At 33.0% G+C, this 25,686-nt stretch overlaps 2 protein-coding genes and 3 non-coding genes across 9 annotated transcripts; 2 read left to right on the forward strand and 3 right to left on the reverse strand.

Annotated features, from left to right (window-relative positions):
- Window positions 1–308: 308 nt before the first annotated feature.
- Window positions 309–17,644, forward strand: LOC124910213 (DNA mismatch repair protein MSH5). 4 transcript variants are annotated; one of them, XM_047450828.1, is made up of 34 exons: window positions 309–423; window positions 1,222–1,253; window positions 2,058–2,152; window positions 2,333–2,413; window positions 2,492–2,561; window positions 3,132–3,195; window positions 4,230–4,588; window positions 4,656–4,683; window positions 4,757–4,788; window positions 4,867–4,924; window positions 5,196–5,282; window positions 5,623–5,679; window positions 6,322–6,423; window positions 6,524–6,568; window positions 11,986–12,063; window positions 12,478–12,528; window positions 12,611–12,692; window positions 12,908–12,981; window positions 13,056–13,155; window positions 13,414–13,510; window positions 13,583–13,672; window positions 13,849–13,916; window positions 14,007–14,065; window positions 14,422–14,498; window positions 14,604–14,690; window positions 14,861–14,922; window positions 14,996–15,057; window positions 15,179–15,232; window positions 15,318–15,403; window positions 15,492–15,523; window positions 15,594–15,617; window positions 15,695–15,810; window positions 15,884–15,946; window positions 17,628–17,644. In XM_047450828.1, the coding sequence occupies exons 1-34, from the start codon at window positions 388–390 to the stop codon at window positions 17,634–17,636; spliced, it is 2,517 nt and encodes an 838-aa protein (XP_047306784.1). In that variant the 5' UTR covers window positions 309–387; the 3' UTR covers window positions 17,637–17,644. The 4 variants fall into 4 exon arrangements, with proteins under 4 accessions (XP_047306784.1, XP_047306786.1, XP_047306783.1 ...); XM_047450830.1 differs by lacking the exon at window positions 17,628–17,644 and having other exon boundaries at window positions 4,230–4,384; window positions 4,487–4,588; window positions 15,884–16,085; XM_047450827.1 differs by lacking the exon at window positions 17,628–17,644 and having other exon boundaries at window positions 15,884–16,085.
- Window positions 6,772–6,843, reverse strand: TRNAG-UCC. Its single transcript has one exon. It is a non-coding gene; the product is annotated as a tRNA-Gly (tRNA).
- TRNAG-UCC lies at window positions 10,354–10,425 on the reverse strand. The gene has a single exon. It is a non-coding gene; the product is annotated as a tRNA-Gly (tRNA).
- On the reverse strand, window positions 10,544–10,615 carry TRNAG-UCC. The gene has a single exon. It is a non-coding gene; the product is annotated as a tRNA-Gly (tRNA).
- Window positions 17,645–20,578: 2,934 nt separating the features above from the next.
- LOC124945578 lies at window positions 20,579–25,204 on the forward strand. Of its 2 annotated transcripts, none has more exons than XM_047486034.1 (9): window positions 20,579–21,061; window positions 21,447–21,501; window positions 21,563–21,632; window positions 21,707–21,752; window positions 21,843–21,941; window positions 23,253–23,321; window positions 23,392–23,650; window positions 23,846–23,985; window positions 24,090–25,204. In XM_047486034.1, exons 1-9 carry the CDS (start codon window positions 20,672–20,674, stop codon window positions 24,951–24,953), a joined length of 1,992 nt encoding a protein of 663 aa, XP_047341990.1. In that variant the 5' UTR covers window positions 20,579–20,671; the 3' UTR covers window positions 24,954–25,204. The 2 variants fall into 2 exon arrangements, with proteins under 2 accessions (XP_047341990.1, XP_047341991.1); XM_047486035.1 differs by having other exon boundaries at window positions 21,572–21,632.
- Window positions 25,205–25,686: the final 482 nt, after the last annotated feature.

The raw sequence follows: 25,686 nt of genomic DNA on the forward strand, positions 1-25,686 counted from the left end.
GTCGCCGGGGAAGATAGGGGGACGACGGCTGTGGTTGGCTGGGGTTGGAGCAATGTGCCGGGAAGAGATGGGGAGAAAACGGGAAGGAGAAATGGGGAAAAAGGAAAAGGAAGAAAAAGAAAAAAAAAAGTTAATAAGGGTAAAAAGGAAATTTTTTTATAAAAAAGATTAAAAATAAAATTTGATATTTTTGAGGTTAAATATGAGAATGACCCTCCTTTCAACAGTCATTTCATAAATTTTGTGACCTTTTTCTTTTCATTTAATATCATAATAAATTTTGTGTTTTGGTGCTTTCTTCATTCCCGCGCACCCGTGACAGCTTTGCGATTATTCGGTTTGAGTATAGGACCACTAGTCAGCAGTTGGAGATCGGAGACGGAGATTATGGAAGAGGTCGACGAAACGGAACCGGAACCTCAGGTAGATTTCCGATCCTTTTGCTCCGATTATGATCCAGAAAATCACACACATATCAACATCATACACAAGCTCCAATGCATTGAGAGATCCAAAAATCAAGTTGTTCGGATTACTTCCAGAGATTTTGCATTTGTATACGCTTGAGATCATGTCGCCTTCTCCTCTCTCTTTTTAACTGAGACTGTTGAAGTTACACAAAATGAATGAATGTTTTTGGTTTGAGTTAAAGCGAAGTGGAGGTTTAGCCTGTTCTCCATAAAATCTTATTTGTGTTTATGTTCTAGTTGAGGCTCAGATTATCTGAAAGTGTTATTACATTATAAAGTGAATCTCCTTCGTTTCTCCAACATGACTTTCCAGTAATGCAGTTTTAAAGCAAACTGATGTTATCTGCATTTTGCAATTCTCAATATTGATTTAGTATATTGTTTACAGCTATATTTACTTGTAAGAATTTTAGGAGGTTCTTGATGCATAAAAACATTACTAGCTAGAAGAAAAGAAGAGGAAGTGCAAGTAGGAGTGGATTTGATTATAATCAAGAGTAATTTTGTGTTTGAAAATTGTTTATAAGTTATTTGAAACAAATTACTTATTTAGATAGTGTTATCAGACAGTTTCCTAATAAATTGAATTCTAGGTCAAAATAGTATTATTCTATAAAAGTGATTAGTTTTTGTAGAAATGGATTTTCCCAACATATGTTTTAGTCATCTCATATGTTTCGGTACTTGAGATGAGATGTTATTTTGCATTATTACTTTGGACTTGACTAAAGGTTTATGCTCTTACATGCAGATATACATGGCTTGTGTTCTTCATGGTCATCGGTAAGCTTGTTCTGCATTGAATTCGAATTAGGTCTTAAACCTTGAATTAGAGTATTACAATATAAGATGTGACTGTTGTGAATGAAACATAATATAGTTTGAGATGAGTATAGAGCTCTTAACATACTAAGAGCATTGTAAGCAGTTAGAGATGAGAAAGAGAGAATCCTGAAAGAGAGGTAGAATTTCTACTAGAATTGTTCACACCTATCTTTGGCACCATCGTGCCTTATTTTTAGTAACTTCTAGTCGAAACCCCTTTCTTATCACAATCATGACTTAATTCTCAAGAGTTGAAGAAGGGGATTACAAAATCATGTTTGCTCCTACACGTGGTGCACATGGTGACGTGATATTGATTGGGCGATACTACTCATACTAATTTTATTTACTTTGGGGTTTTACTGTTTTAGTAAAAGATTATGTGAGTATTACCTTTAGAGTATGTTGTCAATTTAGTTGATACATCTAGTGCATTCATGGGAAATCATAATTTCTTTTTCCAAATATGGTGCTATGTTCCATAACTTTGCACTTGAGAATTCTATTACAACTGAGTGCCAAAGTTATGCTGGTGCATGGTGATTGTTTAAGTGTGCTCTATATGTTCTAACTATTTTAACTTAATACTTAACATTCAAAACATGAATATCTGCATACTCATGATGCAACACTTTCAATTCATTATGTATGAGCTGCTTAAGATGGAGATAATATACTTAAAGTCAATTTATATATTTCTTTTCAAAACTTACCACTGCCTTCATACATTCATGGACTCTCAATTTGAATTTTTTATTGCAGAGTTGGGGTGGCATATTATGATTGCAGTGTTCGGCATCTCTATGTACTTGAAATATGGGAAGATGGTTGTGCAGAGTTTCCTTTAATTGATATGGGTATGCATCACGGTCTCTTTTGTAGGGAGCTGGTATATTTTTACTTTACGAAATACTGCTAGTCATTTCCAATTTATTACGCATTTTACAGATATTCTGTTCAAATTGTATTACTTATAGTTGTTTTTACTATGACTTTAGATGGATTTTGAAGAGTGGTAACGGTTTATTTTGCTTCAGTGAAATATCAAGCCAAGCCACTCATAATTTACACCAGCACTAAAAGTGAAGAGTCCTTCTTGACTGCCTTAGAACGTAGTGGTATGCTGCTCTGTTCATGGTTTATTAAGTTTTACAATGATAATGGTGGGGAATTATTCACTCCCTCAAGTGATGTAGATGGAACAAATGAAACTCCCGTAAAGCTCGTAAAAAGCTCAATATTCAGTTATGAGCAAGCATGGCACAGGTAAGTTTGAGAGGCTGAACTAGCCAATCTCTTTTATGTTCTCATTGGCTAGTGCCCATCTTCATGTTAAATACGTGTACACATTGAATGTGTTACTCATAAAAAGTTCAATATTCAGTTATGAGCAAGCATGGCACATGTAAGTTTGAGAGGCTGAACTAGCCAATCTCTTTTATGTTCTCATTGGCTAGTGTCCATCTTCATGTTAAATACGTGTACACATTGAATGTGTTACTCAAAAAAAATTCAATATTCAGTTATGAGCAAGCATGGAACAGGTAAGTTTGAGAGGCTGAACTAGCCAATCTCTTTTATGTTCTCATTGGCTAGTGTCCATCTTCATGTTAAATACATGTACACATTGCATGTGTTACTCGAAAAGTTCAATATTCAGTTATGAGCAAGCATGGCGCAGGTAAGTTTGAGAGGCTGAACTAGCCAATCTCTTTTATGTTCTCATTGGCTAGTGTCTATCTTCATGTTAAATACGTGTACACATTGCATGTGTTAGAATTTTATGGGGTTAATCTTGTTAACACCAGTATCGAAAGACCTAATTGTATCTTGCAGATTGATATATCTTCATGTAAGTGGCATGGAAGATGGATTAAACATCAAGGAGAGAATCTGTTATGTAAGTCAAGAATGCATGACTTTAAATATTCTTAAGATGATTTTACTTGTCAATCTTCATGTTGATTTAGATGCATGAACTTCTGGTATCATAGTGAACATCTATTTTACTTCTTTAACCTTTTCATGTGAGCACCACTATATCTCACACATCACTTTTATAGTTAATTCTCAAACAGCATCAGGTAAAAGAAAAAGAAAATTAAGCTGCTTAATGGAAACAGGGAACGTTTTATTGGTAGTAAGAATTGTTTAACCAAGATGAAGCTTGTGAAATGTCATCTTGCATACGTCTGATCTCCACTCCATCATCTGCTCGTTGTCCAGTCTTAAAGAACTTTAGTATAAATTTCAAACAACTTAACCAGACATTTAACTGACTCAAGATCCTTCTTAGTGTTTCTCAATTAGTAAGCTGATATACAAGTGAAGTGAGGATGATAGAAGTACAAGCAAGGAAGTAAAACTGATTGTTTGGTGGTAACAAAGCCTCAAAGTCAGAAAAGGCTTTTTAGTTGGAAATCTTACCCTGATAAAAATGATTTGTATTTGCTTGGTTAAAAAATCTAGAGTGGTAAAAGAAGACGACCTTTTTTGACACTTTGTGAAAGCCACTAACACTAGAATATCTTCCTTGAGTGGTATGTGGATTCTGCCTAGATGCTCATGAATGTTGCACGTGGTCCGATTCTTATCAGTAGTGTTTGTCTATTTTATTTATCATCGTCTGCTTCATTTAGATCTTGAAAGCAATGGATTGTTGGACCCTGACCTTAGATACGCCTTTCTAATTCTGTTTCTCAGTTTTCCTTTGCATTCTCTCCCAAAACATTCATAACTGAAGAATTATTTATATTCCTCCCAGTACAATTGCCAGCAGTATGAGCACCACAAATGAATTAATATTGTATGCTTTTTCTATGCTCGTCTTCTCTCATTAAAGTATTCTGGTCCAAAATCCACAAATTACAAGTCACGGTGATGGATAAAGCAATCTCTTTCACGGTAGCATATTTTTTTTCTCTTCAATTGCAGTTGAACTCCATGATGGACATTGGAAGTGATGTTCAAGTTCGCGCCAGTGGAGGGCTTTTGGCAATATTAGAAAATGAAAGGATTATTGATACCATTGAAGAAAGGGAGTGTGGGAGTACATCAATAACAATTGACACTGTGACAGAGATATCACTGTGTTGTATCTTATCCTTTTGTTTGCATTTTCGGTTTATAAATTTCCTTCATCTTATTTCTTTTAAAGTTCTGATCTCCTCAATCTCTTTGTGTAAACCTAGAGACAAGCTTCTTAAGGTTGATGCTGCTTCTCATGAAGCATTGCAAATATTCCAAACTGACAAACATCCCAGCCATATGGGCATTGGTAGAGCAAAAGAAGGGTAATGGTAGCATATGCTCTTGGTACCTTCTTCTAATGTTGACATTCTCTAATTTTCTTTTCTTTAGGTTTTCTGTATTTGGGATGATGAATAAGGTATGCAGTGGTCTGATTTATTCCTTCAAGGTCTCTGCTATCATCACATTTCTCTGAAGTATTTTTCTTTCAGTGTGTAACTCCTATGGGTCGACGATTATTGAGGTAACCACAGCTTAAGATTGATTCTTTGACCACATCTTCTTAAATCATGCACTTGAAGATGTTTTTTTCCTTGCAAAGGAGCTGGTTTCTGAGGCCCATTGTTGAGCTTCATGACCTTAACCGTCGTCTTGATATAGTATCCTTTCTATCCTAATTTGTGGGTGCTAAGCAATAACTGGAAATGATGAAGGTGTGCTTTAATTATTGAATGTTACTTGGTGTTGGTCTAAGATGGTCAGGTATATGCTCCTGGTACTCATAATTTCTGTATCAACATATTATTTGTGGAGACAGTTCAAATGTAATGCTGTTCAGGGTATGGACTTTATGAAATTGAATTGAAGTTCCATATCTTCTTTAATAGTCTTCTTATTTTAGTATAGTTAGTTAGTCCATGACAAAGAAAGATATCCTTCTTGATTTGTTCTGAAGAGCTATTGGATTCTCTAAGTGAAACATTGAAATCGGTAAAGGATGTTCCATATATAATGAAGGTATATCAATGCTCATTTTGGTCTTTCATCCTTATATATCCTAACTTTCTATGTCGTTGAAATTAAATGTTAAAAGTTACTTCATTTAGTGTGTAATCTGAAAATATCTACTAGTTCTCTTTCTCATTATAACAAATGGAAAATTTCTGAATAATTGAATATTCCCATCATCATAGATCTGTAGTACATCAGAAATTATGATTTTCATAAGTATCACAAAGATAACGACCCACTAAAGTTTACAGATTTGCCTTTCCGAAATAAATTTTATTTACTCCATTATGTTTTTCCAAATTTGGAAATTGTATCTGATTTACACCTCTTCCTTTATTCATGGAAGAAATTCAACTCACCAAGTTCTACATGTACTGCTGGTGATTGGGCTGCTTTTCTGAAGGTAGATTTGTCATTTTTCTTCTTGAATTCACTTCGACTATATTCAGCATAGATTTGGATATCTCTTGTTTAACTGACAGTAATAACAAAATCTACTGTATGGTGTCTCTGCTGTATGCAGGATTAATGAAAAAGCATCTCACTTTAAAAAAATAATAATAATCTACCATTGCCGGTTGAATCTAGTCCATTAAAAAAGAGATCCCCATTTCATCTTCAAAACTGTTCTTTTATCCTAACAATATTTTAAACTTCATTTTTCTAAATCACCCTATGTGCATGCTGTTTAGCTACTTTCAACCACGTTACATAATATGATAGCAGAAACATGCTGTGTGATTTTTTTGTAAAAGGATAAAATCATTAGTTTGTACATAGTTCTTTATATATTTACCTGTAGTTGGACAATCTTTGTTTGCCTCACTGATTATCATTGATTGTTTTGAAATATACTGAATTGAGAATAAAATAGTTTACCGATAATTAAGACCTAAACTAACCTCAACATGTTATTATTGTTACCTCATGATATATATCATGCAAAATATAAGTTCAATTCTTTGTGTGCATAAGATAGTAGGATGATACTTAACAGCCAACTTGCTCTACATCATTTGATGCATCTTATGGTAATGTCATGCAGAGTGTTAGCTCACTTCTTCATGTGCGGAAGATATTTGAAGTTGGTATTTCCCAAAGACTACAAGAACAAGTGGATTGTTTGAACTTGGACTTCATTCAAAAGGCAAGAGAAGCCTAGCTTCTGGTTTTGATCAATCACATATATACCACAATCTCATATATATAAATTTTTTCTATGTTAATGAATGATTAATTTATTGCAGGCTGATTCATGCATTTCTGCTGATCTGGCTTATGTCTACGAGTTGGTATGTCAACATTCTTATGTCATTTGGCATATTGTTTTCCCTATTTTTTATTCTGTATTTTATGAGAAAAATCATCTGCTCCATCAAGCTCTGCTTTGTATTCAGCCTTATGGAAATGGAGTGGATAGCTCAAAATAATACACCAAAACTAAATAGAGGAATAATAAAAGGAAAAGAAGTTTATTTACAGTTAAAAACATAAATGCGTCTGCCGGGAGTCGAACCCGGGTCTATTGCTTGGAAGGCAATTATCCTAACCGTTGGACTACAAACGCTTGTGCTCATTTGCTCCATCAAGCTCTATGGTTTGTATTCAGCCTTATTTTGAAAAAGGTCAGCTTTAATCGGATAAAAAGAGGGCAAGAAACGTTCAATGATTGTACAAATGGGGAGAGAAAAAAACAAAACAAAAGACTAAAGTAGGACTAGATGCTGATAAGGTCAAAAAATTCTCATCCTATACAAACATTTCTCTTATGAAAAGATGAGGGAGATGAACTTCTAGTCGTCTGCAATATTATTGCTCTTGCCCCAGCTTATCTATTTCTCTCAAAAGTCAAAAACTTTGGGAGGCACATCCCAATGAATGTTGAGCAAACTCTGCAAGAGAACCCACATGTCTTTTGCAAAAACGCAGTGGAGAATGATGTGTTCGATGGTTTCCTCACTCCTATCATAAATACAACACCTATTATCCAGGTGCATCCATTTCTTTTGAAACTTAACCGTAGTGAGGACCCCATGAAGTGTTTTCCAAGCAAAATGAGATATCCTAGTAAGGGTTTACACACATCTTTCCAAAGAAAATGAGTTGGGCCCTAGAAGAGTTGCATGATAATTGGTGCTAGCCATAAAATCAAGAGATCTCTTCAGTATAAACTTGTTATCCGTCTCTAAATGGATGCAAACGTGTGCAAGTGACTCAATGAGTCTAGATAGTCTTCCTTTTTCTTCGTGTGAGAGTCTACGTTGAAAAGAGATATTTCAATCAAAATTTCCAGAGATGAGTCTGAACAGTGCGCAATTGAGTCAGTCAAGTTATGTTAGATGTTAATCTCCACTCTAGCTTTTTTTTTTTTTATCTTTGAGTTCAAAGAGATCCTAAAAGAAACAGTCAATTTTCCAGTTGGGAGCCAATGGTGGTTACAAAAAGTCAATTTTTTTTACCATTACCTATTAAGAAGTTTAAAAGGGATGGAGAGTCTCCCACGATTTAATAATGCATCCCTACAGATTTTTTCCCGGTATGATCTCCCTAAAAGAGGCATCCACTCATGGACGTGAAAACCGTACATGGAAATTAGTGCGTTCTTCCAAAAATTGTCACATTCATTGGTGAACTTCCACCACCATTTACCTAGGAGGGAGGGTTGAAGAGAGAGATATATCATTTATTCCAAGCCCACCATTGGAGATAAACAACTTCACAGTGCCCCATCTAACCAGGTGAGAGCCTTCGAATTACCCAAAGAAATTTTTCATAATAGATTTCATTCTATTAGCCACTAGGACAGGGATGAGAAAGAGTAACATCATATAGATGGAGATGGTAGCAAGAGAGTTTTGATGAGAAACAATTTGTCGCCCTTAAACAAAAATTTGATCTTCCTTCCAGTGAGCCAACTTAGTTTCATCTTACAATAATGAGATTCCAGATGTCCTTGCAACTCGGTTTGGCTTCAAGAGAGAAGTCAAGATACTTCGAGAGAAAGGGAACGATTTAGAGTGTTCGGAACATCGCTAATGAAAAAGAGTTCGGATTTGTCCCTATGAATTTTGATTTCGCAAACTTAAAAAATAATCAAAATATTTATAAGCGTCGTAAGATTATCTGCACTAGGTTTCACAAGGCAAATAGTGTCATCAACAAAGTGGAGGTGAGATAGTTGGATCTTCTCGAAGTTCTAAGGTTTAGACCCATGAAAAGCCTCGCAATAATTTCTTTCTCAAAAAGTTTGAAAAGGGCTTCCATAACAACAATGAACACGAGGGGGGAAGTGGATCACCCTGCCTAAGGCCCCTCGAGCTTTAGAAGAAGCTGTAGACTTCGACATTGATGATAACGAAGAACCTTGCCTCATATATGCAAGTCTTGATCTAGCTTCTCCATTTCGCTCTGAAACCCATATTGCCAAAGCTAAGCAGGAGAAAATCTCAGTTAACGTAATAATTTTTTTTCTCAATATCAAGTTTGCAGATGCATCCCTCTCCTTCCTAGAGTGGATAAAATCGATGCATTAGTTGGTGATGAGGGACACGTCTGTAATATGTTTGCCTTACACAAAAACCATATGGTTGGGAGATATAAGATTTGCCAGGGTAGCTTAAATCTATTCGCAAGAGTTTTTGCCAGAATTTTGTAGAAGCTAGACATGAGGTTGATAGGCTTGAAGTGCTTGTGCTCCCTTGCTCATTTAATCTTCTTAATGAGGACAATAAAACTGAAATTTCAACTCTTTTCTCAAAGGAGGCCGTTGTGTGAAAGTGCCTAAAAGAATCGAGGAAGTCAATTTAAGATGTCACGGAATTCTGTAATCAAAACAATTGTGTATCCGTCAGGTCCCGGGCCTTATCTCCATTGCAGTTAGCGATGGTCTCCCATATTTCCTCAATAGTAAAGTCTTTTTCAATAGAGTTTTTTTCATTGCTATCTTTATGAATTCCACATCAAGAGTAGGTATCTCTCTATATTGTTCCGTAAGAAGGTCTGGGTAGAAAATGAGAATATAGTCCTTAATGGTGACGGAGTCAACAATCTTAGCCTCATTGACTTTGATGATAGAGATATGGTTAGTGTTTCTATGAGAGTTTGCAAAATTATGGAAAATTAAGTGTTAGAGTTCCCCTCCTTAAACCAAAGACAACGGGATCTTTGTCTAGCATTGTCTTTTTCCCACTTATATAGGAAATCGAGTATTTCTATCATATTGGTCATATTAGTAATCTCTGCATCTGTGAGAGTACCGTCCTCTTCCAACTTGTCAATATAGTCAATATCATTCGAAAATTAGCAATATTAGAATGGAGGGAGCCAAAGTTGACTTTCCTCCATTCCTTGGTAAAGGATATTGGTAAAGGATATAAGATGGTCTATCTTTAACCGTTTGTTGAACATCCCACTTCCTCACTTCCAGCACGAAGTTGTGCGGAGAGAAAAATGTTTTCAAATCTGAATGGTGGTTTGGACTGGATGGAAAAATGCCACAGGTAAGGATAATAGGCTTATGATCAGAGACAGGCCTACATGTTTTGACACATTGATTCTTTGGGAGGTAAAGCCTCTCCCAATCAGAGTTGTAAAGAAATATATCAATACGGGACATGCTTTTGTTGATACTATCACTTATACGAGTGAATTTAGCTCATGGAGTGAATTTAGCTCATTCCAAGATGGGGTCAATGAGAAAGGAGCTATTAATGAATGAGTTAAACAAATCAATCTCTCGATTAAATCTGAGTTCCTCCTTTCACTTGGTGACCTCACTAAGTTAAAATAGCCACAGATGCACCAAGGAAGGGCCAAAGTGATAATCCTCTAGTTTTTTAATGAACATAGTTTTTATTGTAGTCCACTAGTCCATAAACAGCGTACGCTTTTATCGGCTCCATCAAAAAATGCGTCTGTCGGGAGTCAACTTGGGTTTATTGCTTGGAAAATAATTATCCTAACCGTTGACTAACTTGTGTTCATCTACTCTATCAAACTCTATACTTTGTATTCAGCTTTATGGAAATGGTAGAGGAATGATAAGAACAAAGTTTATTTACAGTTAAAAAACATTGAATGCGTCTGCCGGGAGTCGAACCCGGGTCTATTGCTTGGAAGGCAATTATCCTAACCGTTGGACTACAAACGCTTGTGTTCTTGTACTACATCAAACTCTATGCTTTGTATTCAGCATTATGGAAATGGATATCAAAGAATAATATACCAAAACTAAATAGAGTAATGATAAAACGAAAAAAAAGACTAAATGCGTCTGCCGGGAGTCGAACCCGGGTCTATTGCTTGGAAGGCAATTATCCTAACCGTTGGACTACAAACGCTTGTGTTAATATGCTCCTATCCTTTGTATTCAGCATTATGGAAATGGATATCAAAGAATAATACACCAAAACTAAATAGATTAATGATAAAAAATAAATAAATGCGTCTGCCGGGAGTTGAATCGGGTCTACTGCTTGGAAGAAAATTATCCTAACCGTTGGACTACAAACACTTGTATTCAATCGCTCCATCAAGCTCTATGCTTTGTTTTCATCATTACGGAAATTGATATCTGCGAGTCGAACCCGGGTCTATTGCTTGGAAAACAATTATCCTAACCGTTGGACTACAAACGCTTGTATTCATCTATTACATCAAGTTTTATGCTTTGTATTCATCCTTATTGAAATGGATATCAAAGAATAATACACCAAAACTAAATAGAGGAATAATAAAATAAAAAAATGTTTATTTACCGTTAAAAAACATTGAATGTTTCTGTCAGGAGTCAAACATGGGTCTATTGCTTAAAGACAATTATCCTAATCATTGGACCACAAACCCTTATGAAAAATCTTAAAATGTATTGAACCCAGTTTTCAAATAATTACAGTTGTCTCACTGATTGGCATTAGTTTTCTGAAGTCTTTTATCTGTCCATTTTTTTTTAAAGAGAAGCTCATTATTTTCACATACTTATATGATGGTGATTATGGATCTTCTTACAAAATAAATAGAGGAATGAACTATCTTTTCATTTCAAACTTTGTTTGTGTGGTAATTACTTCTACTCTAATGAGGTCTATGTATGACATGTCTACAATTAATCTTAAAAAGGTTATATGAAAAATGTGGATTAAAGTGAAGGTTTCACCCTTTCAACAAAAAAAAAGAAACAAGTATTTGCAATTTCATTTTTTCAAAAGAGGTCTATACAATATGATATAAATGATAATCGTTTAAGCATAACAACAAAAGTAATACAAGTACTTACAGTTTCTAACATGGTTGAATGAATAAATAAAATTGTGTTCATTGTTGGAAACCACAGTCATTCTTCTTTACTTGTATGTATCCTAAAATGCTTTAACGGATTGATCCTTCAACATCTTTAGGTGAGCAGAATTGTTTATTGAAGTTAAGTTAACAAATTGATCCTGAAATGACCCCTCTATTGAGCTGTAATTTTGTAAGCAATTGAACTGTCACTGCATCATTTACTTACCCTCCTTTAATCCCTATTTGAGGATTATGCATCACAACCTACAGATTGAATTTTTCACCTGATCGATTCAAAATAAATTTTTCTCTTCAGTTGCATAACTTGTACCTAAGTGTAGTGGTTTGTACAATTTTTACTTCATTGATAATTTCTTGTTTCTCATTGTTTTGTTAATTGTTTTGTTCTTCTATTCCTTGATGTCCGTAGATAGTTGGTGTTCTTGACATAAACAGAAGCAAGGAGAAAGGTTATGCAACACTAGTAAAAGATGGCTTCTGTGAAGAGGTATATGACCTTTATTTGTTAGAACTACAATTTGTGTAATCTTTTTCTAGATTTGATTTGTACTTGGAGCATGGTAGAAACAAGACTCGAGCAGTACAAATGATGATATGGTTTCACGTAGATACAGTTGATTTTTGCTCAATATGATTCTCTGTTTAGTATTAGGACAATGATTAAAAACAAAAATTACTTTCCTTCTCCTACTCTTCCTAAATTGGTAGCTCTTCCAAAAACTTACATTCTTTACATGCATGATGGTTTCTTTCTTATTTGGGAAACATGATGGCATATATTTGAGGTTCATAGTTATTGTGCTGTTATCTTTTCTCATATTATGTCTTGTATCCTTGTTACAAATTTTTTTCTTCCAATTTTTCCATATTGGAAGAATTAAAATTCAACTTGATTCTACAGTTGGATGAGCTGAGGCAAATATATGAGGAGTTGCCAGAATTTCTTCAAGAGGTACTTGTTTTAGTTATTCCTGTGAGCACAGTTGATTTTCCAATTGATATAAATGGAGTATTCTAACTAATGATGTTTATAGGTGTCATCGCTTGAACTTGCGCGACTTCCACTTATCCCAAGGGAGAGAACTCCTCCATGTGTTGTTTATATACATCAAATAGGTCAACTTTCCGTTTAATTCTCATACTCAGTGCATATTTGAGCTGAAGGACTTTCTGTTGAGAATAATAACCTAATGTCACTCTTCCTCAATAAATCATCATTTCCAAAATCATCTTTGAAAACATTCAATATTTTGGTAAAAATGAAGTGTTAGTGTTTCAGTTGCCCTTTGGTTGGGAATATATTAAACTGAACACCTCATCTGTACCTGTAGGATATTTATTCTGTATCTTCCAGGAAAAACTTAATGAAAGAACCTTAGACAGTTTTGAAGACATCGAGTTTGCAGTAAGCCAGTTTGTAACTTAAGTGTATGGTATCAACACTCTACTCATCTAAATGTGTGTACCATCAACTTTTAGTTCTCAGATGAGGATGGAGAAACAAAAAGGTTCTTTTATCGCACCTCAAAAACAAGAGAGCTGGATAACCTTCTTGGAGATATATATCACAAGATACTAGGTATACCAATTTCTACAGACTTTACATATCCTGATATCCTGACTTGCAAAAGTTTTTAAACTAAACAAGCTAGAAAGTAAGATGATGACTTCCAACGTATTTTTTCTAAAGAAAACTTTTCATTCATTAAAATACTCATTGTAGATTCTATGAATATACAGAGTAATATTTCTACCTTAAGCTGGGAATGATAACAGTATAGTTATAAAACTTTAATGTGTCGAAAACAATGATGTTGAATACTCTCTGGTACTGCAGACATGGAGAGGATCCTTATTAGGGATCTGGTAGCACATATCATTCAGTTCTCACCACACTTACTCAAGGCTGTAAATTTTGCTGCTGAATTGGACTGGTAAAATTAAGTCACCAATCTTTGTTTTCTTCATCCATAGGTTCTCTCATTTTAGTCTTTTGTTATTTCCAGCTTCTTATCATTGGCTTTGGTTGCTCGACAAAACAACTATGTGAGGCCAACTTTGACTACTGAAAACTTGATCGTTATACAAAACGGAAGGCAAGGGTGAATTCATGCTGGAATCAATTTACTTAATCATAATTTCCCATATGCTATCCATGCTTAAGTAAAATACCCAAGCCATGGTCGCTTTTTCATTGGAAACCTCATTTTCTTATGGGAGGATGGCTGATCCAAAAGTAGACAGAAAACCTAACAGCTGTGTTGTTATCCAGACATGTTTTGCAGGAAATGACAGTAGACACATTCATCCCAAATGATACAAGGATAAGTGATGATCGTGGTTAGTAGTTATATATGATAATGCTTGCATGATTGCATTATTATTGATATCTGTTACTGGTTTAGCATAACTTCTTCTTGCATTTTACAGGTAGAATCAACATCATTACTGGTCCCAATTATTCTGGGAAAAGTATCTATATAAAGCAGGTTTTTGACCTTCTTAATGTTCTTCATCCACTTATCAATCATGCTTATTCAATTTATAGTTAATACATATGTTGTTATGCGTGCTGTTTTGCTCATTTAAACCTTTGAATAGATCTCCATTGAAATGCAATTGTTCTTTCACTCCTTCACTGTTGCCATCAACTATTTCTGAACACACACACACACACACACTACTTTCAAATGCAAACATTCCAAAACCTATGTACCATTTTTGGCCCTAAACCAAACAAGTCGCCTTTTGTATTCGCATTGTCTGTGGCATTCATGTCTGATATTTTGACATCTTGTATTTTCCTAGACTCTGATAGGCTATGGCTGCGTTGATGTCTTTCCAGGTGGCAATAATTGTTTTTCTTTCACACATTGGAAGTTTTGTTCCAGCTGATTCTGCTGCTGTTGGATTGACTGATAGGTTTTGTGTTGTACTCTTTTTTACTTTTCATCAATTTGTCCTGTGTTTGGTCTGAATACAGATTAAGAATTGCTGAATTATTTCACTATGTTTGTGGAATTGTAGAATATTTTGTGCTATGGGTAATAAGCTTATGACTGCTGAACAATCTACTTTCATGATTGATCTCCATCAAGTTGGAATGATGCTAAGGTAAGTTCTTTCATGGGTCTGTTAAAGTACTCCATCCAACCAATGAACCAATTATGATGTATCATATTAAGGCCTTGTTTGATGTGGGTTATTTGAGATTATTTCCAAATAACCCACTATCCAATCACCAATCACATCATTCATTCATTCATCATATATTTAACGTGCAGGCATTCAACATCACGCTCCTTGTGCTTGTTAGATGAATTTGGCAAAGGCACTCTTACAGAAGGTCAGTACTAGGGCTTTCTACCTCCTTGGTTGTTCCAGGAAACATGTCATTAATCACATTGTTTTTTTTTCAGACGGCATTGGTCTCCTTGGAGGAACAATACACTATTTTGTTGATTCCTTCAACTGTCCAAAGGTTTTATGTATAGTCAGTCATTAACAGATTTTGAAACATATTATTATGAGACAAAAAATACATAAACAATTGAAACAAAAGTTAGCTTCTGATTGTCTTATTAGCTTAAAACAATACGCAGGTGTTGGTCTGCACCCACTTAACAGAGTTATTTACCAATAGTTGCTTACCAGAGGTATGATTGTCATTTTTTTTGTATGTGCTTATAATATTTTATAATATATATATATCTACAGAAAGATTATTATTTCTGATTCCAGTCTGAGAAAATAGAGTATCACACCATGAATGTACTAAGGCCTGAGGATCACTCTTCACCTGGTGAAGATATTGTATTCCTCTACAGGTAAGTCTTGATTACGGAAAGTTAAGATATGAAATTTTTTATACCAAACGATAACTAGTAATTGGATTTCTTGTTATCTTCCATCCAGGCTTGTACCAGGGAATGCACTTCTTAGCTATGGTATGTATTTTCTGAAATGTTAATCAAATAGACATTTCTAAAGCTAATAGTATTTTACGATACTGTGCAGGATTGCACTGTGGTAGACTTGCTGGTATGTATTAAAACTGAATCTCCTTTTATTTATATAGGTAGAATCTTTGTCGCTATTAACTCGATTTGCTATTGTAGGGATGCCAGAAGAGATTATAAATAGATCAGAATATGTATTAGATGCAATTGGAAATGATAAGCATATCATTAGACTCTGCACTGAGAAGATATCTAGCCAAGATCAGCTATACAAAGTATTAATTTTTTCACAGATTAATTAATTGTTCATAGAGGAATGAACTTATATCAATGTGAAACAAAATGCAGGATGCAATTGAGAAGATGATGTCATTTGATATTCACAATGGGGACCTAAACCTCTTCTTCCAGGTTCTCTTTTCTTAAATTTAGTTTTGTTAATCATCATTATCATCAATTTTAGAGCAAGTTCTGTTTTGTAGGAGATATAACATTGTTGGGATAAAACAAGCTATCCAACAATATTTTTATTTCATATACAACTTATATCTCATATCTAATATGAAATTCTAATTGTACAAGAATTTCTTTTTATTTGTATTTTCACAAAAAAAAAAGTTTAAAACTCATTAGGATAATTGAAGTAACAAAAATATTGACCAAAATTCTAAATATACTAGCATTTAGCCCGTGCATTTGCACGATTAATAATATAAAAAACCGTGAAAAAAAATTACGGATAACATTTTTAATTTTATTTTTAACCTTATTAAGTTTATGGGTGGGTCAACCCACAATCCGACTCAAGTATCCAAATTAATCACAGCTCTCGACCCGGCAATCCGGACACTTTAAAAATTAAGCATCATTATATATATATATATATAGATTAGTTAGTTAAAAAGTTGAACCTTTATTAATATTAAAACGTCCCGAGTTTATCAAATTTAGTGTTGAATTTAAAATATAAAGTCTTTGTAACTTAGTTGGTTAAAGAGTTGTACTTGTTTGGTTATGTTGTAAGTTCGAAACATACCTCTAGCATTTCTAATTTTATTTTTAACCGTTTTAAATTTAAAGGCGGGTTAACCCACAATCCGACCCAAGTATCCAAATCAACCACAGCTCTCGACCCGACAATCTGGACACTTTAAAAATTAAGCATCATTATATATATATATATATATATATATATATATATATATATAAATTAGTTAGTTAAAAAGTTAAACTTATATTAATATTAAAACGTCTCGCGTTTATCAAATTTGGTGTTGAATTTTAAATATAAAGTCTTTGTAGCATAGTTGGTTAAAGAGTTGTACTTGTTTTGTTAGGTTGCAAGTTTGAAACATACCTCTAGCATTTTTAATTTTATTTTTAACCGTTTTAAATTTAAAGGCGTGTCAACCCACAATCCGACCCAAGTATCCAAATTAATCACAGCTCTCGACCCGGCAATCCGAACACTTTAAAAATTAAGCATCATTATATATATATATATATATTAGTTAGTTAAAAAGTTGAATTTATATTAATATTAAAACGTTCTGCGTTTATTAAATTTGATGTTGAATTTAAAATATAAAGTATTTGTAGCCTAGTTGGTTAGAGAGTTGTACTTGTTTTGTTATGTTGCAAGTTCGAAACATACCTCTAGCATTTTTAATCGTTTTAAATTTAAAGGCGATCCGACCCAAGTATCCAAATTAACCACAGTTCTCGACCCGGCAATCCGGACACTTTAAAAATTAAGCATCATTATATATATATAGATTATGTTTGATTCACAATAGTTGAGGGTGCTATCTACCTAAAATAAATATATATAGAAAATAAAAGATTCAGAAATAAATGTTACCTAAATTAAATATATACAAAAAAAAAAAAAAAAATTAATTGCTAGGTTAATGACTTTTAATGTTGCTGTTTCGGTTGGGGGTTGGACCATTTTGGAAATGAGAAGCATTTATGTCATTTATTCTAAACTTAATTTTAGTTGAATTACATTAAAAATAAAATACTCTCTGATTATAATACTCCATAATAACTATTTTCATGTTTTATGATATATTTCATCATTATTTTTCAGATACATTAAATAGAGATATAAACTAACTGCACCGTTATGTAACGATCAAATTTATGTCATTTATTATAAACTTGATTTATGTCATTTATTCTAAACTTAAGTTTAGATAATTAAATTTTGATTGTGTATATGGATGCAAATTCAACCGATACGAACCGTTGCACCGTTATGTAACGATCAAATCTTGAAAATCTTTTTATTTGTTGAATATATGATTTAATATAGAATTTTGATATAATAAAAATATAATCAATGTAATAGGAATATAATTAAAAATTATTCTAAACTTAATAATATACTTGAAACTATCTTGTTCTCAGAAAAAAATTATCATTATCATTTAGAGACGTTATCAATTAATTAGAAAAATCTCATTAAAAAGTAAGAAGATTATTGTTTTATTTATTTAAAAAAAATCAAATAACTAATAATACGGGCACTATTGCTCACAATTAAAAACAAAACAAAAAAAATAGTGAAAATTAAGTTTGTTTTGCTCTAATTCATAGACTCACTTGGGTATGTTTTTTTACCTTTAGTTTTTTTTTTTTTTAACGAAACGACGATAAATCATTTTTAAAATTTTTTTAATGAAAATTAAGTTTTTTCCCCAAAATATGTATGATTTTATTTCCTTCTGAATGAATGAGTTAATAATTGAGAGGCAGAGAAAGTAAAATAATAAGGTTATGTATATGAGTTTTCATATTTGTACCACTTTTTTAATCGGTCATAACCATGGGGTTGCTTGTGAAAAACATTATTGATAGATATTATTATGATTAAGAAAATAACATATATCTAATTACTTCATTATCAGTTTTATGTCATTGTCCGTTTATCAAACTTATTAGGATATTCTTTTGAACAACCTTAATTTTAAATGACATGTGCAATTTGATCTAACAAAAATATGGGATTAAATCTTAATTATTAATATTTGGTAAATTATATGGTTAGATGGATTTCATTCTTATGCGGATCATATGGTTTAAGAAGTTTAACCTAAGTATATATATTTGAGATTAAGAATCACTCAATTAGGATTGCTTTCTCAACACAATACTTGTCAAAATAATTCAAATAAATTACTTCAAGAACAATATTTTAAAATAATTTATTATTTATTTGTAAGCTAAGAGATAATCTAATTTAAATCTATGTATTTTTATAATTAATTAATCTAAACATATAAATTATTAACAGTATATGATGTATGATTTATTAGAAATTAGCTCATACATCTATCATGGTTACAATTTCTGATTTCAACTTAAATTTTATTTAAAAAAAATGTTTCGATCAATTTTATTATAAAATTTATAGTCGTTCAAATAGAATTACTAAAAACATATCGGTAAAGATAATTTAAATAAATAAGTTATTAGAGTTAATAAAAATTATAATTATCGACTCAATTTGTTAATTTTCAAATAAAATCTCATATAATGTTTTGAGATTATTACAAGTGATTGACTCATAATTCGATAAATTAAATCTTGTAGTCAGGCAAGTCAAAGAAATCCACATTATAGTACAACTTCTTCTGTAAGCTGCATTTATGATTGAAGTTGATTAAAAGATGATGTTTTCTATAATAAACATTTAAAAGTCCAATTTAGAAATTAATGAAGATTTCAATTTTCAAAACTGACAACTAATTAATTAATTCATTTAGGTTACTAACATGATTCCTTTTAAGTTGAAAACGTTATCAGTGAGTCAAAAGATAAAAACTTTATCAATTATTACTTAAATTAATATAGGTTATAGGTAATTGAACATGGGGAAAAATAAGATTTGCCCATATTGGAAACCTATATCCGAAATTGTTTTCGAAAAAATTATATTTGATAATTGTTTTTGAAATCTTTTTAGATAACTTAATATTGGTTGAGATAAATATAATATTTTGAATATAACTTAATTACACATTTATATACATTTTTTATATTTAAATTCAGCTAAAATAAGAAATAGAGAATTCGTTTAACATATATATAAAAAAAAAAAAAAAAGACTATTATCTCGATTAATATGTTTTTTTAGTCATTTTACTTGATTTTTTTTAAAAGTATAATTTTTTTCTCAATCACATTATTATATTTAATAATAATATTACTCTTTCATTAAATAAAATACTTTATTTTACTTTTTTTTAAAATATAAAATAACATTTTAATAATTCAATGAATTAAAACTTCAAACAACAAAATGGATGTAAGGATAATAATTTAAAAGGTCTAGTAGTAACTGAATTGAATTTTCTGTTTAGGACGATTTTTCTCCAATTTGACTGAAGAATTTGACTGAAGAAGTGGCAGAAATGATAGTAAAAAAATCACCGAAGTAAAAACGAAACGGAGAGATAAGTATATTTCCCGCTACGCCGAACCGCCTCATTGCCATATGTATATGCTAGTTCTCATTAAAATTATATAAGGATGACTTCTAATACTATCAACCATTTTTTTAAATGTGTTTTTAATAACTTATGGTCTAAATAATTTTGTTGTATATTAATAAAAAGAAATTGAGAAAATTTTAAATGGTCTATTTTTTTTTATATTAAACTGAAGAAATCTAACCAAATCAAGGTCATAATTTTCAACTATATTATTTTAAAATTAAAAAACTACTAAACAATCAACAAAAAGTCTAATTAGCTGTTTAAAGTAGCATTCTTTAATGATTTCAATTTAACCCCCAGAACAACAGTTACGCGCGTGAATATCACGCGCATCAAATCAAATCTATTTAATAAAAATATCTCCAGTCCGGGCAGTTAATCGGGCAGACGGGCAGCAGTCAGCTGTCTGTTTCCCAAGCCATGTCACGACAATAAACTTTAAATTAATTACGAGAAAACGAATCTCTATTTTTCCAAACCTCAGCTTCGGGAGTTAGCTTCGGTTCACAAAAGGTGACTGCAAAAAGCCAAATCCCCCTTCCCAATCAGTAAAGAAGAGGAGAGAGAATTAAATAGCAGAGTTTAGAGAGAGAGAGAGGTAAGGAAAGAGGTTCGGTATTCAAAAAATAAAAACATGGGCCAGAACCAGAATCAGATCTTGAAGATGAAGAAGAAAGGAAGGCCGTCAAAGGTAGATCTAGCTGATCGTGCTGTTTTCAAGAAATCGGTTTCTCCGGCGACGGAAAACGATGTCCGACGTAGTCTCCGGCGAAGGACTGTCAGGTACTGTTTAGACTATGATGATTTCTTTATCGATGATTTCGATGGTGGTGAGGAAGAAGATGATGATGAAGAAGAAGAACAACAGAGGAGGAGAGAAAAGAAGATGAAATTTCTAATGCAGAAGAGTAAAGAAGATGATGATCCTGAGTCAACCCTGAGTCGGCGGCGAGTTAATTACACAACCCATGTTTCACCTTCATCATCTGATAACAACGAAGATCATGAAGAAGAAGAAGAAGAGGTATAAACTGGACATGGGTTTTCTGAAAAATGATGAATTTGAGAATGAGATGAGTTTATTATATATATCTACAGGGAAAGAGAGAGAGAGTGTACAGCTCAGCAGAAATCACTGAGATTTTTTTTTTTTTTTTTTTGTATTTGGTCCTGACTTCAAGCTTTCTCTCTTGCTGGCCAATCGCCATGTATGTATCATATATGTCGGGAGATTGATTTCAACTGTCGAGTCAACTGTCAAAAAAAAAAAACAAAAAAAAAACTACCCCCCACACAGAATCTTCTATCTGTCATTTTCCTTGTCTCTGTTTTCTGTCACTCTCCATAGTGATGACAGTAGTTCAAGTTATGGTTAAGTGATTTGGATTTCACAATTGGTTATATGACAGGTTAGATGCAAAACAGAGAGGAAGAGTTATAAAGAAGGAGATGATTCTGCTCCAGGTACAAATTCAACTGTTCATTCTGTTGAATTCATTGATTTTGATTTCAATTTTGATTTTAGGGACTCCAGATAGAGTTCCTCCATTGCCAGATAAGAAGACATTGGAGTTGATTCTTGATAAACTTCAAAAGTAAGTAAATAATACAAATTGAATTGATCTTCTTGTTCTTGTTTTTCTCTAAAATATCGTTGTTTGTGAAACAGGAAGGATATTTATGGTGTGTATGCTGAACCAGTTGATCCTGAAGAGGTAATATTCTTATATGGTCATATTCTATATGTTCTATTTATGTCAAAATTAATTGAATCTATCTAATGTATATTCTTCTTCTTGATGTAGCTTCCAGATTACCATGATGTGGTTGAGTTTCCTATGGATTTCTCTACTGTGAGGAAGAAACTTTCGAATGGATCATATGTCGCATTGGAACAATTTGAGGTCAGTTTGAAGAGTGTTATTTGGGTAAATCAGGTTATTTGAAAAACAATCATGTTTGAAGATTATGTGAGTTATTTCGGTTGGAAAATACCCTTTGTACTAGGTGGTTATATCATAGGTGATGGATGATATATCAGATTATATTATTTGGGGTTATTTGAGTAAAATGCATTAAGGTTATTTTGGTTCATGATTTCATTGATGTCTAAATTGTTAATCATTAGTTAGTTTTTTGAAAATAATTCCACAAAAACCCACATCAAATTTTATGATAACCCTAGTTGATGGTAATCAGTTATCTGAAAAACAACCTGCTTGATGATTATGTGAGTTATTTTAGTTGGGAAAGACCAAAATACCCTTTGCACTGGGTGGTTATATCATAGGTGATGAGATATCAGATTACATTATTTGGGGTTATTTGAGTAAAATGTCATTAAAGAATATTTTAGTTCAAATGATTTGATTGATGAGTAAATTGTTATTATTAATTAAATACATATATCTTCATTCAAATTAACTTTTTTGAATCCTATTTTTATTATACGCGAGGAGCTAGATAGTTTTTTTTTTTATAAATAATCCCACAAAAACTCACATCAAACAAGGGTTAGGTTTGATAAACCTAATGGATGGTTAATCAGTTCATCTGAAAAAAAATCATGTTTGATAATTATGTGAGTTATTTTGGCTCGAAGACCAAAACACCCTTTGTACTGGTTAGTTATATGATAGGCGATGAAATATCAGATTATATTATTCGGGGTTACTCAAGTAAAATGCATTAAGAGTATTTTGGTTCATGATTTTATTGATGTGTAAATTGTTAATTTTTTGAAATAATCCCACAAAAGTTCACATCAAACAAGGGCTATGCTTGATAACCCTAATTGATGGTAAATCAGTTTACCTATTGGAAAAGACAAAAGCACCCTTTGTACTAGGTGATTATTATATTATAAGTGATGACTGATGAGATAACAGATGATATTATTTGGGGTTATTTGAGTGAAATGTCATTAAATAATATTTTTGTTTATGCTTTGATTGATGAGTAAATTGCTAATGGAATAGTTAGTTATCTGAAAATAATCTCACAACCACAAGCAAGGCCTAGGTTTGGTAACCATAATGGATGGTCAAACCATGTATCACAACGAATTCCCAAACCAAATTGATCAACATCGTCGTATCTCTTAATCTTCCTAAGAAGAAACTGAGTTTTCATAACTGAATCAAACTCGAGAAGTGATACTAAACATGTTTTTGGTCTGCAATTAATGGATTATTTGTTTTGGATCTTGTTTGCAGAGTGATGTTTATCTCATTTGTACAAATGCAATGCAATATAATTCAGCAGATACAATATATCATAAACAGGTATATAAGTCTCTCTTTTTTGCTCTCCATTTCAATTGTAAATTTTTATGGTTTTTTTTTTCGAAAAAAGGCAAGGACCATACAAGAGATGGCAGAAAGGAAATTTCAGAGGTTAAGAATGGCAGCTGAAAGGAGAAGATGTTGTGAGAAAGAAGAAGTGAAGTTGTTAAAGAAGAAGAAACCTCTGACTACTGTAAACAGTAGCCGGAATTTACAAGAAGCCATTGTTGGTTCCGATTTCTCATCTGGTGCTACACTTGCGACACCACCTCCTCCTCCACCTCCTTTCGATGCAAATTCTTTGTTCATTGATGGAGAAGATCTTTCGGGTAATTTCTGCACCAATTAAAGTAGTTTGTGGCTTCTGTTTATCTTTTTAAGCGTTCCAAAATACCTGAATTTCGCATGACACTGTTGTATAAGTGAAAGTTTCCTCTTATGTATGTGGTTTATTCCCGTAATAAGTTTCCACGTAGATCTTATGTTATTTACGTGTGTTTTTCTTTGTCATTGATTTATAATAGGTAGAAAGGCTATTTTCTCGAAATTTGGAAAGAATTCATCATTGCAAGATGAGAACCGACGAGCTACTTACAATCAACACATCGTGAAATCAGATTCAATATTCTCCACGTTCGAAAGCGAAGCCAAGCATCTCGTTGCAGTATGTGAAGGAGAATTTAATAAAAAAAATACTCTAGTTTTTTAAAAAAAATAAAAAATACAATTTTGTGACTAATATTTTTTTTTTGAAAATTTCTGAATCAGGTAGGACCACACACAGATAATTCCTATGCAAGGAGTCTCGCCCGTTTCGCTGCAACACTCGGACCCATTGCATGGAAAGTTGCATCGAAGAGGATTGAACAGGCTCTGCCCTCGGGTTCAAAATTCGGGCCAGGTTGGGTTGGTGAATACGAGCCACTTCCCAACCCAACAATTTTACTTGTGGAAAAATCTCCACAGAATTGTGAAACTATAAGTCCTAAATTGAAAAACCATATTACCAATCAAGCCCCTGTTTCTTCTTCATTATCATCTTCTGCTGCTGTTACCCAATTAAGAGCTGATCATCATCCACAAAAGAAGCCAAAGAAAACAAGCATTGAACCCGTAAAACAAATTCAAGTCGAGCAGAGTTTCAAGCCACAAACTGTTAAAATTGAGCCAGAAAATGCTCAAAAACAGAATAAACCCGTAAATGTTCCAAGCAATGCTGCTCAAGCTGCAGCCCGAGTATGGATGTCAGTTGGAGCTTCGGTTAATACAAATACCAATCAGAAGAAGAATCCTGATTCTTCTTCGTTTTATAATAATAATCAACAACCACCACCTCAAGTTTCGCGGTTTCGTGGAGAGTTTCCATTTCCTGGGATGATGATGCATTTTCAGCCATCGATGACAGGAATGGGGAATGAAGGTCAATTTCAGAGCAATAGTAGTAGTATTAGACCACAAATGGTTTTCCCACAGTTGATTACAGCAGATTTGTCTAGATTTCAGCAGGTTCAATCTCCTCGAAGACAAAAACAGGAATCTTTCGCACCCGATTTGAATATTAGTTTTCAATCATCGGGATCTCCTGGGCAATCTTCGTCTCAACAACAGCCCGACTTAGCATTACAATTGTGAAGAGGTTGTTGTTGGTTGGTACCCATTTTCTTGTCATGTTTTTAGGTATTGAATTACAGCTTTTGAGGTCTAGATTTTGTTTGTTTATAGGTTTATGATGCCGAAAATTATAGCCAACTAAACTAATTGATTAGATGTATGCCTTTTTATTATTCATCGCCATTAATTTTTGTCCTGGGATTGTTATTGTGTATCTTGGACGAATTCTTCCTCGATTTAATGATGATGAATGGTTTCTACTCAAGTTTTTCTATCAAAGGATTCTGAGTATCTAACTCATAGATTCTTCCTCAAAGGAATGGGTATGCCAAGAGAGTTTGAAGGGTCTCCTTTAGTTACAAGCTCTAACAAAATTGTTTTGAATTACTCATACAAAAATCTAAAAAAAATGGAGTCTCTCGTACCCAAGTAGCTATCGAAATTAATCCTTAGAGATGTTTTTTTTATGCTCGAGCAAAACGAATCTAGATCGAGATTCCTCACTAAGTAGTTGTCTCAATCAAGACTATTTTCTCGGGATTTACTTTTTAACCCTAGTCATCCTATTGTAATAAACTTGAATTGATACAACTTAATGAATCAAATCATAAGTTGTAACACTATGGGAAAACTGATGAATGATTACAAGTTACAACATCATGCAATGGAGTGCAAACTTTAGTGAGTGTAAATGCATGTCTCTATCACCTCAACAATGGAAAGTAACTCGAGCCCGGTTTTAAAAAATATGCCT

This window comes from Impatiens glandulifera, chromosome 7, assembly GCF_907164915.1.
Source record: "Impatiens glandulifera chromosome 7, dImpGla2.1, whole genome shotgun sequence".
NCBI lineage: Eukaryota > Viridiplantae > Streptophyta > Magnoliopsida > Ericales > Balsaminaceae > Impatiens > Impatiens glandulifera.

What these genes read in the sequence shown, in the direction of transcription:
- LOC124945578 (XM_047486034.1), top strand. Translation starts at nt 20,672, where the DNA reads ATGGGCCAGAACCAGAATCAGATCTTGAAGATGAAGAAGAAAGGAAGG. An exon ending in TCGCATTGGAACAATTTGAG is followed by an intron (nt 21,942 to 23,252) that starts GTCAGTTTGAAG and finishes TCTTGTTTGCAG; the next exon opens with AGTGATGTTTATCTCATTTG. An exon ending in TGATGGAGAAGATCTTTCGG is followed by an intron (nt 23,651 to 23,845) that starts GTAATTTCTGCA and finishes GATTTATAATAG; the next exon opens with GTAGAAAGGCTATTTTCTCG.
- LOC124910213 (XM_047450827.1), top strand. Translation starts at nt 388, where the DNA reads ATGGAAGAGGTCGACGAAACGGAACCGGAACCTCAG. An exon ending in TATATATCACAAGATACTAG is followed by an intron (nt 13,156 to 13,413) that starts GTATACCAATTT and finishes CTGGTACTGCAG; the next exon opens with ACATGGAGAGGATCCTTATT. An exon ending in CAAAGGCACTCTTACAGAAG is followed by an intron (nt 14,923 to 14,995) that starts GTCAGTACTAGG and finishes TTTTTTTTTCAG; the next exon opens with ACGGCATTGGTCTCCTTGGA.